Below are 12,495 nucleotides of genomic sequence, written 5' to 3'. Positions count from 1 at the left end.
TGGCTCTCTCCATCACAAGATAATTAGAATTGGCTTGAATCACCTCATTGTTCACATGGTTATTTCTAAAATCATTTCATCCCTGGCTGAGGAGGACTCTCTACTGACTTCCTATGCCTCTAGGATAAAATATGAATTTCTCTGGTTTTTAAAGCTTTTTAAAATCTGACTTCTTTTTAGCTTTCCAGATTAACTAGATTTCCTTTTTTCCTAGACATAGATAGTCTCTCTTCATTCAAATTGTCCTACTGGCTTAGTCATCTACACCATTTCATCTCCTATCTCCACTCTGTTGCACAGTTGGCATCTTCCATTTGTTTCAGATCAATATTCTTTTAAATCCAGCATTTAAAAAATTTTCTGTTTTTGAATTCCTTTTTCCTCCTCTCCCCTTGCCTTAAAGAAGGCAAGTAAAATAAATCCCAGTATAAATATCCCCTCTCCACCCTTCTGCCCCATCCCAATCAAAACTAGATTTCATTTTTTGAGTTCATCAGCTCTTTGTTTGGAGGAGGGTGGGAGTTGTTTCCATTGTGAGTTCTTTGAACTTGTACTTAAGTCATTGTGTTGAACAGAATTCCTAAATCTTTGGATTATTTATTTTTACAATATAGTTGGTGTAGAAATTGGTCTTCTGGTATTGTTCCCTTCATTTTCTATCCATTTATTTTTTGGAATTAGGTGTTCTTCCATCCCACATCTGCCTCTTAAGATCTCATGGGTCATTTAGGGCCCAGATCAGAACCTTCCTCCAAAAGTGCTGCTTATTTACCTTGTGTGTATTTTGTTTTTACTTTTCTGGCTCCATATTATTCCCTTCTTTCCTTCATAGAACTTGGGTTACGCGAGGTGGGATGGACCTGATGTAACCTAAGTGCCCAGCCCAGACAGGCACTAAATAAATGTTTACGGAATGAATGCATCTTTTATATTCCATTTAATGTTTGCTTTCCAAATAACAGCTCTCTGCCTTGGTATGACTTCCTTTCAGATCTGCTATAATCACAGGCCAGTGATTCTCAGCTTACTAAAATGCATCCTGCTATTAACCACTTTGTTCTTTGAAATCTAATTGAATATAAGAAGGGAGATCCTGTATCTGAACAAATCATAACCCAGTTAAGCGATATGGACATTTCCAGTTTGCTTAGACTTCCCTGCTTTCCCTCTCCTTAGCTGTCCCATCCTCTCCTAGACACTTACCATGTTGATTTTTTTCCGATATGGAAAGAGATGTGTGATCACGGATAAGGTAATTTTATCATAAGTTTTGTTGTCTCTTAATTGAATTTATTTCAATCTGGAATGTTTTGTATATAAAAAAATGCTTTTCCCGCAGAGCCAGTGCATGTAAGAGATTTCTAAAATTCTCATTCTAAGAGCAAATCGTAACCTCGATAAAATGTAGAAGGATAAATGAAAGCCAAGCTACGGGTCTGGGGCATATCTGGGGATCAGATGGTTATAATTTCTACTGTTTTTTATGAGCTCCGGCAACTTTGAAAAAGAAACTTACTGTTGTAAATGAAAGGTCAATTTCTGGTAGCTATTTGGATTTATATCGGTTTTGTTGCATTTTCAATAATTGACTTTTAGTTTTAGGCTTTTTTGGTCACTACCTGATGCAATTCATTGTATTTTAAGCTGAAATGTTCCTCTTTGGGGAAGTTTTATGATCATTGGTTAAAGCAAGGATCCCACAGACTGGTCTCTTGTGGATTGTAGTTCCTGGTTCCATTCCTGACCCTCAGAAGTCACAGCATCTTCTCACTTGACCAAGACAACCATAAGGTCGTAGTTGACATTGGTCAACCTGTTCATCAATCCTGAGATCAGGGAAAACACGTGTTGACATTTTATTTTTGTCAGAATTCTCAGTAATTTCTACTTTTATCCAGCTTTTCATTTGAAGTGAAGAATAATTAACCCTTCTCTTCTTCTACTCTTCAGAAAAGAGGAGGTGCACCCCCTCCAATGAAACTGCCGCCTCCTTACAGGGCTCCTGCTGAGGACAGTGACCATGACGATGAGGACCAGACAGAATTTACTGAGGGTGAGTGTTTTTTTAATTCTCTGGGAAGGCAATGGTATACCTGTGGTAATTTAAAAGATAAGCTTTGAATATTAATGAAGGAACACATGGCCACTTAATTAAAGGTAACTTGTATCAATCAGACTCTTTTTCTTCACATTCTTCTCTTGAGTTGTAAGGAGCAGACATATATTCGGAAGATATTCTGGCTTTTCCTTCTCCCCAAATTCCTGATGTGGAATGGCAAATTCCCAAATGATGGTTTTCAACTAAAATATCTTAAAAGTGGGACATATGTGCCAGTTTTTTCATGTTCTTTAAAGAATGGAAAGCCTTGTTGGTTTTGATGATGCAAATGAACAGATAAGCTAGCTATGGTTTGTATTTGGCTTGGGATCCATTTTTGGTAGTTTGTATTGTAGCAGCCAAAGCAGATGTGATTGATCGTGTTTGATCTACACTAAAAATAGAATTTGTTTTTATTCCAGATGACTAGGTAGGTGGAAAGGGGACATAGACAATTGCATCAGCCATAGACTAGGTAAACAAAAAATTGCCAGCATTCATTTCCTGTTTGAAGATTTACAGAAGTCTTTAAAATTATTTTTCACTGGTTAGTACAGACTACACAAGGATGGAGGAAACATGCTTCCAAAGTAGCAAAGAAAAATCCTGAATACATAAATTATGGAATATTGAGGTGAAAGATTACATTAAATTCATATATACTAATGTCCCCATTATACAGAGGAGGAAAATGTCTTGTTGTACTGTTTAATGACATCATAACATTGAAATTTGAGACTGTCTAGATGAAATCTTTCATTTTTCAGAATGGTAAACTGAGCCTAAGTATCAGTGATTTTACTAAGGTCACAGAGCTACTTTATGAGAGACCTGAAAGTGGAAACTAGCTTGTCTCTTTTCTAGTCCAGTGGCCTTCATCTCTGCTACATTGCTTTTCTAATACTTTTTTCCTTAGAGGTCAGATCAACCATGATCTCAATGTCTTTTTCACTATTTTTTGTTTATTTTATAGTGGATATTTTAGAAGCTACAAAAGCTAGTATTCTATCTCTATCCTTTGACATGCCCAGATGGCTGGGGTTAAATAATTATTTTAACTTGTTCCAGTTGTGATTTTTAGGTGCCATCTTCCACTAGAAAGCAAGAAACATTTATTAGTCATCATCTGTGTGGTGACCTCGCTACTAGTACAGGCAGGAAGCACTACCTTTAGAAAAAGCACAAGCCCTTCTCCGGAGAAGCTAAAGGCTTAACAGGGGGATGAGACACCAACAAAAATGACAGCATCATAGAATAAGAGGCAGAAGGGACCTTATTTATTCCATCTCCCTCATTATTCTGATGAGATAATTGAACTCAAGAGGTTGTGACTCATCTTTGTATTCCCAAAGCCTAGGACAGTGCCTTCTCTAGTTTAATTAGTATTATTTTGGCTGAGATCCATAATATCATTAATATAGGCACCTCCACTGGGAGAAATCCCCTCTACTTGTGCAGATTGGCACCTCCTCTGTAGCTCAATATCTTACAGAATAACCAAATACTGAAAGGTAAATCATTTGCTCAGTATGTCTTCGAAGAGGGACTTCTATTTTTTATATTTACCATACCGTGTTGCTTCTTAAATAGTAGATGCTCACAAATATTAGTCAGACTGGATTGGTTTTTGCAGAGACACATTAAGTGGCAGACAAGGATTTGAATTCACATCTCTTAACTTTTAAGTATATCGCTTTATCCTTGGAATAACGCCACCTTGAAATGGTGACGAATGGAAGTGTTCCATGATGAATACATCAAAAAGCTACCAACAAAGGACTACGAGATTCATATAGAGAGAGTATCATTCTCAAATGTATCCGTTCATGTTGTTCTTTTTATGCTTCTCTGTACTCATCACCTATATCACTTCTTAGAGTAAATAATATTTTATCACATTAACGAACCACATTTTCATTAGTCATTTCCCCAATTGATGGACATGTAATTTGCGTCCAATTTTTAGCCATCATAAAAAGTGCTGTTATTAATATTTTTAGTAGATGGGTATTTTTTTCTTATTGACGGCTTCCTTAGGGTACAAGTCCAGAAATAGAGGCTCTGGTTAGAAGGGTGTGACATAATTCTAGACACACATTTCTGAAATGGTCGTAGCATTTCATAATTTTACTAACAACATATTAGTGTTCCTGTCTTCCTGCAACTTTTTCAACCTTGATATGTCACTTTTTGGCATTTTTTTTTTTCCAATTTGCAGCATGTTAGTGGAAAACTCATGGTTATTTATTTGCATTTCTCTTATTATTAGTGATTAAGAGTCTTTTTAGACAATTGGGAATAACTTGAACTCCATCTTTTGAGAGCTGTTTATTAATATACTTTGAAAACTTATCTATTGGAGAATGGGTATTTTGTGTGTGTGTCTATTTATATACTTTGAAAACTTACCTATTGGAGAATGGGTATTTGTGAGTGTATTTATGTAAGCATTTTCATTAACTTAAAAAGATTCTCATTCAATGTATTATCCTTTATTCCTCTTATCAAAGAAATTTGTTAAAAAGATTCTTATTCTTCACTCTTCTTATTCTTATTCTCCTTTCTATTGTTTTTGTCTGGCCAGAACCTTTTCAGTTTCATGTCATTGATTTTTTACAGTACGTTGTCTAATTCTTTCCATCTCTTTGGTTGAGAATCCATCCCCTACTCATGTTCCTTCGGAGTTAGTATTAAAGCAGATGATAATGCATCTTCACTAATACCATTGCCGTCAATAACATCACATTTTTTTCCCATCATATTCTGATGTTGAACCATTTGACAACACCCAGGACAACTTTTTTTTTCTGGGTCTTCAGGGACTGGTGTTGTGGCAACTACAGGAGTATTGTAGAAGTATTGTACAGTTCTATGAGTATTGTATTTATCAGGCAGCATCTTCATGGGTGATGATGACACCTTGACAGTAACAAGGAAGTAAGACATGGGGTCAGTTTTGGGGGGAAAGGATGCAAATTTTGTTTGAATATGTTGAATTTGAGCTGCCAGTGGGATTTCCAGCTTGAGATGGGAAATGTGCAGTTGCTGTAGAGCCCAGGGTAGCACAATATGGCTAGAGTCAGGAATACCTGTGTTCAAATGTCTTCTCAGACATTTACTAGCTGAATGGCCCTGTAGAAGTCATTTAAATCAGTTTCCTCATGATTGTGTGAGATTAATATTTGTAAAATAATTTTTAAAATTTAACAAACTCTGGTTCTGCCGAGATTCATATGGCAATCACCTATAGGAAGATAATTAAATGATGTGAGCTGATGAGATCACTGAGAGGCTGAAATATGGAAGACCTTAGATAGAGCCTGGGTTCCCACAGTTAGGCTACCAAATGACCCAGTGGATAGAGTGCTGTCTCTAGAGTCAGGAAAATTCATCTTCATGAATTTAATTCTGGTCTCAGATGATTTATATGATCCTGGGCAAGTCACTTAGCCCTATTTCCCTCAGTTTCCTTATCTGTAAAATGCGCTAAAGAAGAAAATGGCAAACCAGACTCATTTTGGCCAAGAAAACCCCAAAAGGGGTCACAAAGTCAGTTGTGACTGAAATCATGCTAATAACAAAGTCATGAATGTTTTTTTCCTAAGTGAATACTGATAAAGTCGGGAATGGATACTGGTTTGTAGAAGGAAAAGGGAAGAGAATTTAAGACGAAATATGTCTGGGAGTGAGTAATGAGTGCTGATCTTATCATCAAAGATGGAGAGGAGGCAAAGCCTACACAAAAGAAGGCCATTAGGTCCCAGAGAATGATGTTGTTCCCTTTCTTTCACACCCACACAAGATCACCAAGATTCTCAAGAGACAGAAATGATCTCAGACGTCAGCTTTATGTCTAATCCTCAATAGATATCCTTTCACCCACACGCCCGATAAATTATCTGTCCTTTGGAGGAAATCTTCCTGGGACGGGAAATTCACTGCCTCCCCCAGCAACTCCTTCCTCTTTTTGGATAACTCCAGTTGTGAGGAACATTTTCCTTCTCATTACCAGAAAGCTCCCTCCCTACAGATTCCAGGCTTTGATCCTTCTCCCCTGAGGACAAACAGAATGAGTCAAAGGTAACAAGAGAACACAACCAGGAGAAATGAGAAGGAACTGATATTGGTTCTTCCCAAGGGGATGTTTTCAGACCTTCCCTCATCATCTGATTCTTGGTTGTGTTCACACTGGCTTTTTGACCCAAGAAAACTTTTTTCAGTGTCTGCTGATCTTTAAATTATTTTTTAAAAAATTAAAGTCAGATTTCCTGAAAACCCAGTAGTAGATTTATGGTAATAACTAATGTAATAGACATATGTAAAAAATATAAGATCATGGAGGGGAAACAAAACTATGTCTGTTTATATTCTGACGTGCATCCAGAAACCTATCACTCAAGGAAACTCTGTCAGAAAACTCCCTTACTCACAATATTATTATTAATTCAACAAGCATTTATTGAAGATTTTAAAAAAATAATTAAGCACTAGAAATTTTTTCCTTTGTGGAGGGGGAGCCCAGACTTGTGATTTCTTCCATTTCAGAAAGTTTCCATGGGAAAACACTCTCCGGCAATGTGACAGAATCCTTAGCCCCTTGGTGCTCTGGGAAGCTTCCTGCCTTGCGTTGATAAAAAGCTCCATGTTTTATAGGCAAAGCTTGATCTGACTTCTTGAGTTAGAGACCAGCCTTCCCCTGTTGCCTCCCTGGTGTACAAAGGAATTGCACATACTAAGAAAAAATTTTGTTTTGAAATAGCTTACCTTTTACCAGAAAATGTTGAAATGAAAATTTCAAGAAGGAGGAAGGAAGAATGGTTCTATTTAATTTGGAAAGGTTTCCAATAAGAGTCAAGCCTCAAAGGAACCTTAGTGTTCTAGGAGGTAGAGTTAAGGAAACAGTATTCTCAGCATGAGATGCAGACTGTAAAAAGGCAAGGAGGCAGGAGATTGAATTAGCTCTCTAGGAGAACAGGAAGTCATCCCATTTGGCTAGATCATAGAATGAGGGAAAGAGAGTAATTTAAAAACAATTCTGGAACTATGAGCTTGAGTCTTATTGGGGAGCGTGTTAAATCCCTAACAGAGCTATCTGCATTTTATGTTGAAGGGAATGGGGAGCCCCTGAAGCTTCAAGAGGGAGGACCTGTGATTTTAGGCAGATTAATTTGGCGATTACATTGAGGATGAATCGAGGGGAGAGACTGAAGGCAAAGCTAACATTTGAATGCTAAAGCACAGTCCAAATTAGTTCCAAGGAGGGCTTGAGCAACATGGAAATCTGGAGAGTCAGTCCAAAATTCTTTTGTTCTGTTCATTTCCAATCATTATAAAACATTAGGTCCTGGTGAAAAGCAGAAAAGCAAAAAACCATTTTTTGCCCATTGGTCATTCATTCCAAACACCAGGAAATTTCAGCTTCACACAGTTTGCCATTATTTTCTGTGCTGTGGGAAAAGCCCTGAGTCCTTGTTCCAGGATGTTTCAGTCAGTCACCAAGCCTTTGTTCTGACCCATGGACTCTCTGCTAAGCTCCTAGCATATAGCAAAGGTTTAAAAAAAAAAAAAAAGTACCATTCTCTTGGGGTTTACATTGTAACAAGGGATACAGTATACAGATAGATATGTACACAAAAGATACAAAAAGGTAAGTCACCAGCAACTGGGACAGGGAGACCAGCAGTAATGATTTAATGCAGATTTCAGCTGTAGCTTAGAAACCAAAGAAGCTAGGAGCTAGGAGGGATAAAGAGGGAGAGCATTACAGGTATGGGCAGCAGCTGGAGATAGGCAAAGAATAAGACACCCCAAGGAGAGGGGCTGCTTGGTAACACATTGGATAGAGCACTGGTCCTGGAGTTGAGGATTGGAATTTAAAGTAGCCCTAAGATACTTACTGGGCCAGTCCCTTAATCCAGATTGCCTCCAAAAGGGGGGAAAAAAAAGAAATGACAGGTCAGCCAGCTGCGTTGTAGATTGTGTGGAGAGAAGTAAAATATAAAACTGGAGAAGCCAGAGGGGCTAGCTTGGGAAAGCCTTTGAATGCCAACAAGAGGATATTCTATTATCCTTAGTCCTGAATTACTGTAGTAAACTCAATCTTTATCACAGCTCTAGAGCTGGAATGGATCTCAGGGACCATCGAGTCAGATCTCCTCTTCTTCACTCACACACACACACACACACACACACACACACACTCACACACATACACTCATACAACACCTGTATGTCTACTTATGTATCTACCTGATACCTGAGGCTGCCGGTTCCTGCCCAGCTTCCCAGAGCTCACTGGTTTAAAACCGGGACTTTATCCCATGATGAATTCTCCCAAGCTTTTCCCGCTCTGCTTTTCTAATTATGGTTCATGTCAATACTAGAAACTGTTGCTAAATTTTTTCATCAAAGGCAGAAAAAGAAAATAACTTAGCAGCCTTTCCAACACTTTTCTGTCACATTTTAAATATGGAAAATTAAAGTTGAAGGAGAATTTCAATTCTCTTCTACCATCAAATAGATTGGAGCTTATGGAATCACACTGTTAACTCATTGTATTAAGTGAAAGTGCAATTCCCTATTTGTATAGAAATGTCAAAGCCAGTGATATCCTCATTGGACCTGTAGAAAGCCAGATCCCACTAAGGGACGCTTTTTTTTGTTGTTGTTTTCCCTGCACCCCATCATTTACAAGTGAGGGAAATGAGTCCCAGAGAGGTGTTTCTAGTTTGCCAGGGGTGAGTGAGCTGCTTTTCTTGCTCCTTCTATAGCAACTGGTAATTGGGGTTCACCAACTCCTCCCATTTCCCCCTGCGATGTTTTATGTGAGAGACAATTTGATCTATTGGATAAAGGACTGAACTAAAAATTAAAAATCTTGAGTTCAAATGCAGCTTCTGACATATTTTAGCTTGGTTCCCTTTGGTGTCACAGATTTTGAGTGGAAAGAGCCTCCGAGGACATGTAGCACCTCCCTCCTCTCCTTTTACAAATGAAGAAACAGATCTAGCTATGTCCCTTGTCCTTGTTTGCATACTATTAAGTATGGAAGGCAAGATCTGCAGCCAGGTTTCCCAGATGCCCAGGTATCCTAGCTGAAGCACCTCTCCAGGTGCTGTGTTTACCCTGTTGCAGGGAGTCAATCCTTTCCTTGCCAATAGATGTCACTACAATCAACAGCAATTACCATTATCTTGGCTTCTACAGCTTGAAAGAGATGTCTATCCCACAGCAGGTATTTGCAATAAAATAAAAGAAAGATTTCAGGAAAATTGGACCAAATATCCATATATATATAGATATAGATATAGATATAGATATAGATATAGATATAGATATAGATATAGATATATGTATATGTATATGTATATACACACACACACATACACATATCACTATAAAATAAAATAAAGATTTCAGGAAAATTGGACCAGGTAGCCATATATATACACATACATACACATATCACAATAAAATAAATTTCAGGAAAATTGGACCAAATATCCATATATATATATATATATATGTATGTGTATACACACATACACACACACACACACATATACACATATCACAATAAAATAAAATAAAGATTTCAGGAAAATTGGACCAGGTATCCATATATACACATATCACAATAAAATAAATTTCAGGAAAATTGGACCAAATATCCATATATATACACACCTACATACACACCTCATAATAAAATAAAGATTTCAGGAAAATTGGGCCAAGTATCTATTATATATTTATGTACACGCACTCATTAAACATTTTTTCCTAAGTGGGAGCAATGAAGAATTAGGAGTTATTCCATATTTTATGTGCCTCTTCCTTGTTCATCCTTTCCTATCCTGTTCAGTTCTTTTTTAATGAGCTATATAATCTGCAGAACTCTTAATTCCTTACCTTCAAACAGACTGGCAAGCCACAATGTCCTAGCGAGAAGTGCTTTTTGCTATTCGCACACACACTTTGCTATTTGCCCTGGAACCCTGGCTCCGAGTTGCAGTCCCGAGTGGATTATTGTGGGACGAGGAGGACCGCTTATATCATCTTCCAGAATTATTTGTTAGCTTGTAATTGTGGCCAGGTGTTTCTGATTTTTCCTATATGGCGGAATGTAAACGATCAGCTGAGCAGATGGATGTGTGTGTTTGCGTGTGAGTGAGTGAGGGACAGAGAGATTTTGCTAAGGAAGGTTAAAAAATATTACCTTCCTCGCCTGAATGCTAATTCGGGAATAATCGTGGTTAGTTATAGGATTATAGACTGATCAAAAAATGAATCACCTGTGTCAGACCACATGTGAAATCAAGATTTAAGAAACTCTAAGCCCTTTTTGATGATGTCTCCAAAGTCTCAACCTTCTCTTAATTGATTTTCCTCCTGTAATTGGTGGGCTAGAAGGCTCCATGGCTCCATGGCTAGGGGTTGCTGGTGTCACAGTTCTAAATGAGTCTGGGGGCTAGTGCATGCTCAATGGAGCCCAGCCGGCTCTTTGTTATAAAAAAAAAAAATTATTCCGGAGCATCTCTGAGCATTAAAGAAACAGCAAGTTGCTGATTGTTTCAGACACTCGGGACACAATGCACCATCCACTTGGCTGGTGCTTTTTAATTTGCTCAGGGAAAGATGCAATTAACATGATTAACTCTTTCTCCCCAAGAAAAGTGGGGTCATTAAAATGATATTAATCGATGCTCAGCCCAAGCTGCATGAATGGCTGTTTACGTGGATCCGGGCTCTGAGGCATTCTCAGGCTAACAGGGTAAAGGAGAGCCACGTACAGCAGCGGTCGGAGCATCCGTGGGTCAGATGTGGGGAAGCCCCAGATTCTCTTTGCTCTGCGTACTTTTCGAGGCGAGCTTTCCTCTGCTGACAGATGTGACTGCTCGCTTGTAGGGACTGAGGGGAGCACTAAATTGCTATAATTGATTGCATCTCATAACAGAAAGAGAATGACAGTTTGCCCTTAAGGAGAATTAAAAAAAAAAAAAAAAAAAAAAACCCTGGGAAAAATAGGCCCAAGGTCGTCAGAAGCGAGCTGAGGACAGAGACTGTGGGGAGAATCTTGAGCTGCTCCCAGTGCTGAATGTTTGTCAGCAATGCAGAGTCCCTGAAGTGCTCATTCAAGCTACAGCGATGGTACAAGGGGGCTTCCCAGGTAAGCTTTCCTGTGTGTGTGTGTGTGTGTGTGTGTGTGTGTGTGTGTGAGAGAGAGAGAGAGAGAGAGAGAGAGAGAGAGAGAGAGAGAGAGAGACTGTGTGTTTCATGTGGTTTTTTCTTGGTATAATTTGATGGCGTTTCAGGCGGACGGGGGGCACTCGGTGCCCAGGTTTGCATCAGCCTGAGCCGTTTCTCTTGGGGGAGTGAGGCTGGGTGCCCGTGCATCAGTTTGCGTTGGGCACGGACCTTGGAGATCTCTTGTGGACATTGCCACTCAGCTCGGGCTTGGAACGGGCAGGAGTGCCAGCAGCACTACACAGGCAGGTCGTTTCTGCTTGCTCCTCTGCTGTCAGAATCCCTAATGCCTCCTTGTTGCATCTCATCTTTTTCGAATCGCAGCCGAGAAGCCGGCCCGCTTAGCATCTATTGCTGTTCTTCTTCTCGTCGGCGGCTCTTAAGTTTTCTCATCCACATCAGAATTTTCTAATTGACTTAGGAAAAACTGGCCATTCAGCATTTCCCTCTGGCTGAGAGTAGAGCATGATTAAGAAAACCCTTTGGATGTTTCCACTTTCTCTCCTACTCATCACATGAAATCCCCCATATTTTTCCAGTGTTATTTAGCGTGTGTTATCAAGACTTGCTGTCCCTGCTTGGTTTTTAAAGCCCCCTCCCACCTCTGAGCTGATGAATCCCCCAGACTTCCTCAGGAGAAGCTCCTTTGGGTTCCCTGGTAATCCAGACTTCTAATTTAAGGTAGCCCTCTCCTGATCTTTAAAAGATGCTCACACTTAACTCCCTGTAACTACTGCAGGGAGGCAGGGTCTTCTTCGAAGAGTATGGAGCCGCTGGCATTGGATCGCATCCCAGATGTGCGACCCGAGTTCTCTTCTTCACTGTGGCTTGCTTTGTTCACAGTGTGGCGCCTCATAATTAAAGAGCTGACAGGAGGGACATGGGCACAAGCCACTTGCTGAGTTGCTTGGATTATGGCCCCGGGGAGTCAGTGGTCAGGTCTCAGACTCTAAGTAGTAATCAGCTGGTGGAGCCTCTTCAATTTCAGTAGGAGGCAAAGCCAATGAGTCAAAACTGGACCAGCAGGAAAGTACCGGAGAGCCGGACTCTGAGATGTCCAAGGCTGCTCTCTACAGGGACAAGAAGCTGCCACCTTGGGTGGGCAGAGGGAGTTTATCCCTTATCCTCTAGGAATTCCCTGCACTAATAAA

At 39.5% G+C, this 12,495-nt stretch overlaps 1 protein-coding gene across 1 annotated transcript in view; it reads left to right on the top strand.

Annotated features, from left to right (window-relative positions):
- Nucleotides 1–12,495, top strand: part of PATJ (PATJ crumbs cell polarity complex component) — a 335,316-nt gene that overhangs the window by 168,529 nt on the left and 154,292 nt on the right. The window contains 1 exon segment of the mRNA XM_074265778.1: nucleotides 1,951–2,053. Within this exon segment, the coding sequence (XP_074121879.1) occupies nucleotides 1,951–2,053 (103 nt within the window).

Source organism: Sminthopsis crassicaudata, chromosome 4 (genome assembly GCF_048593235.1).
Source record: "Sminthopsis crassicaudata isolate SCR6 chromosome 4, ASM4859323v1, whole genome shotgun sequence".
NCBI classification, from domain to species: Eukaryota; Metazoa; Chordata; class Mammalia; order Dasyuromorphia; family Dasyuridae; genus Sminthopsis; species Sminthopsis crassicaudata.
The sequence above is the reverse complement of the archived record's forward strand: the minus strand, read 5'-3'. Positions and strand labels throughout refer to the sequence as shown.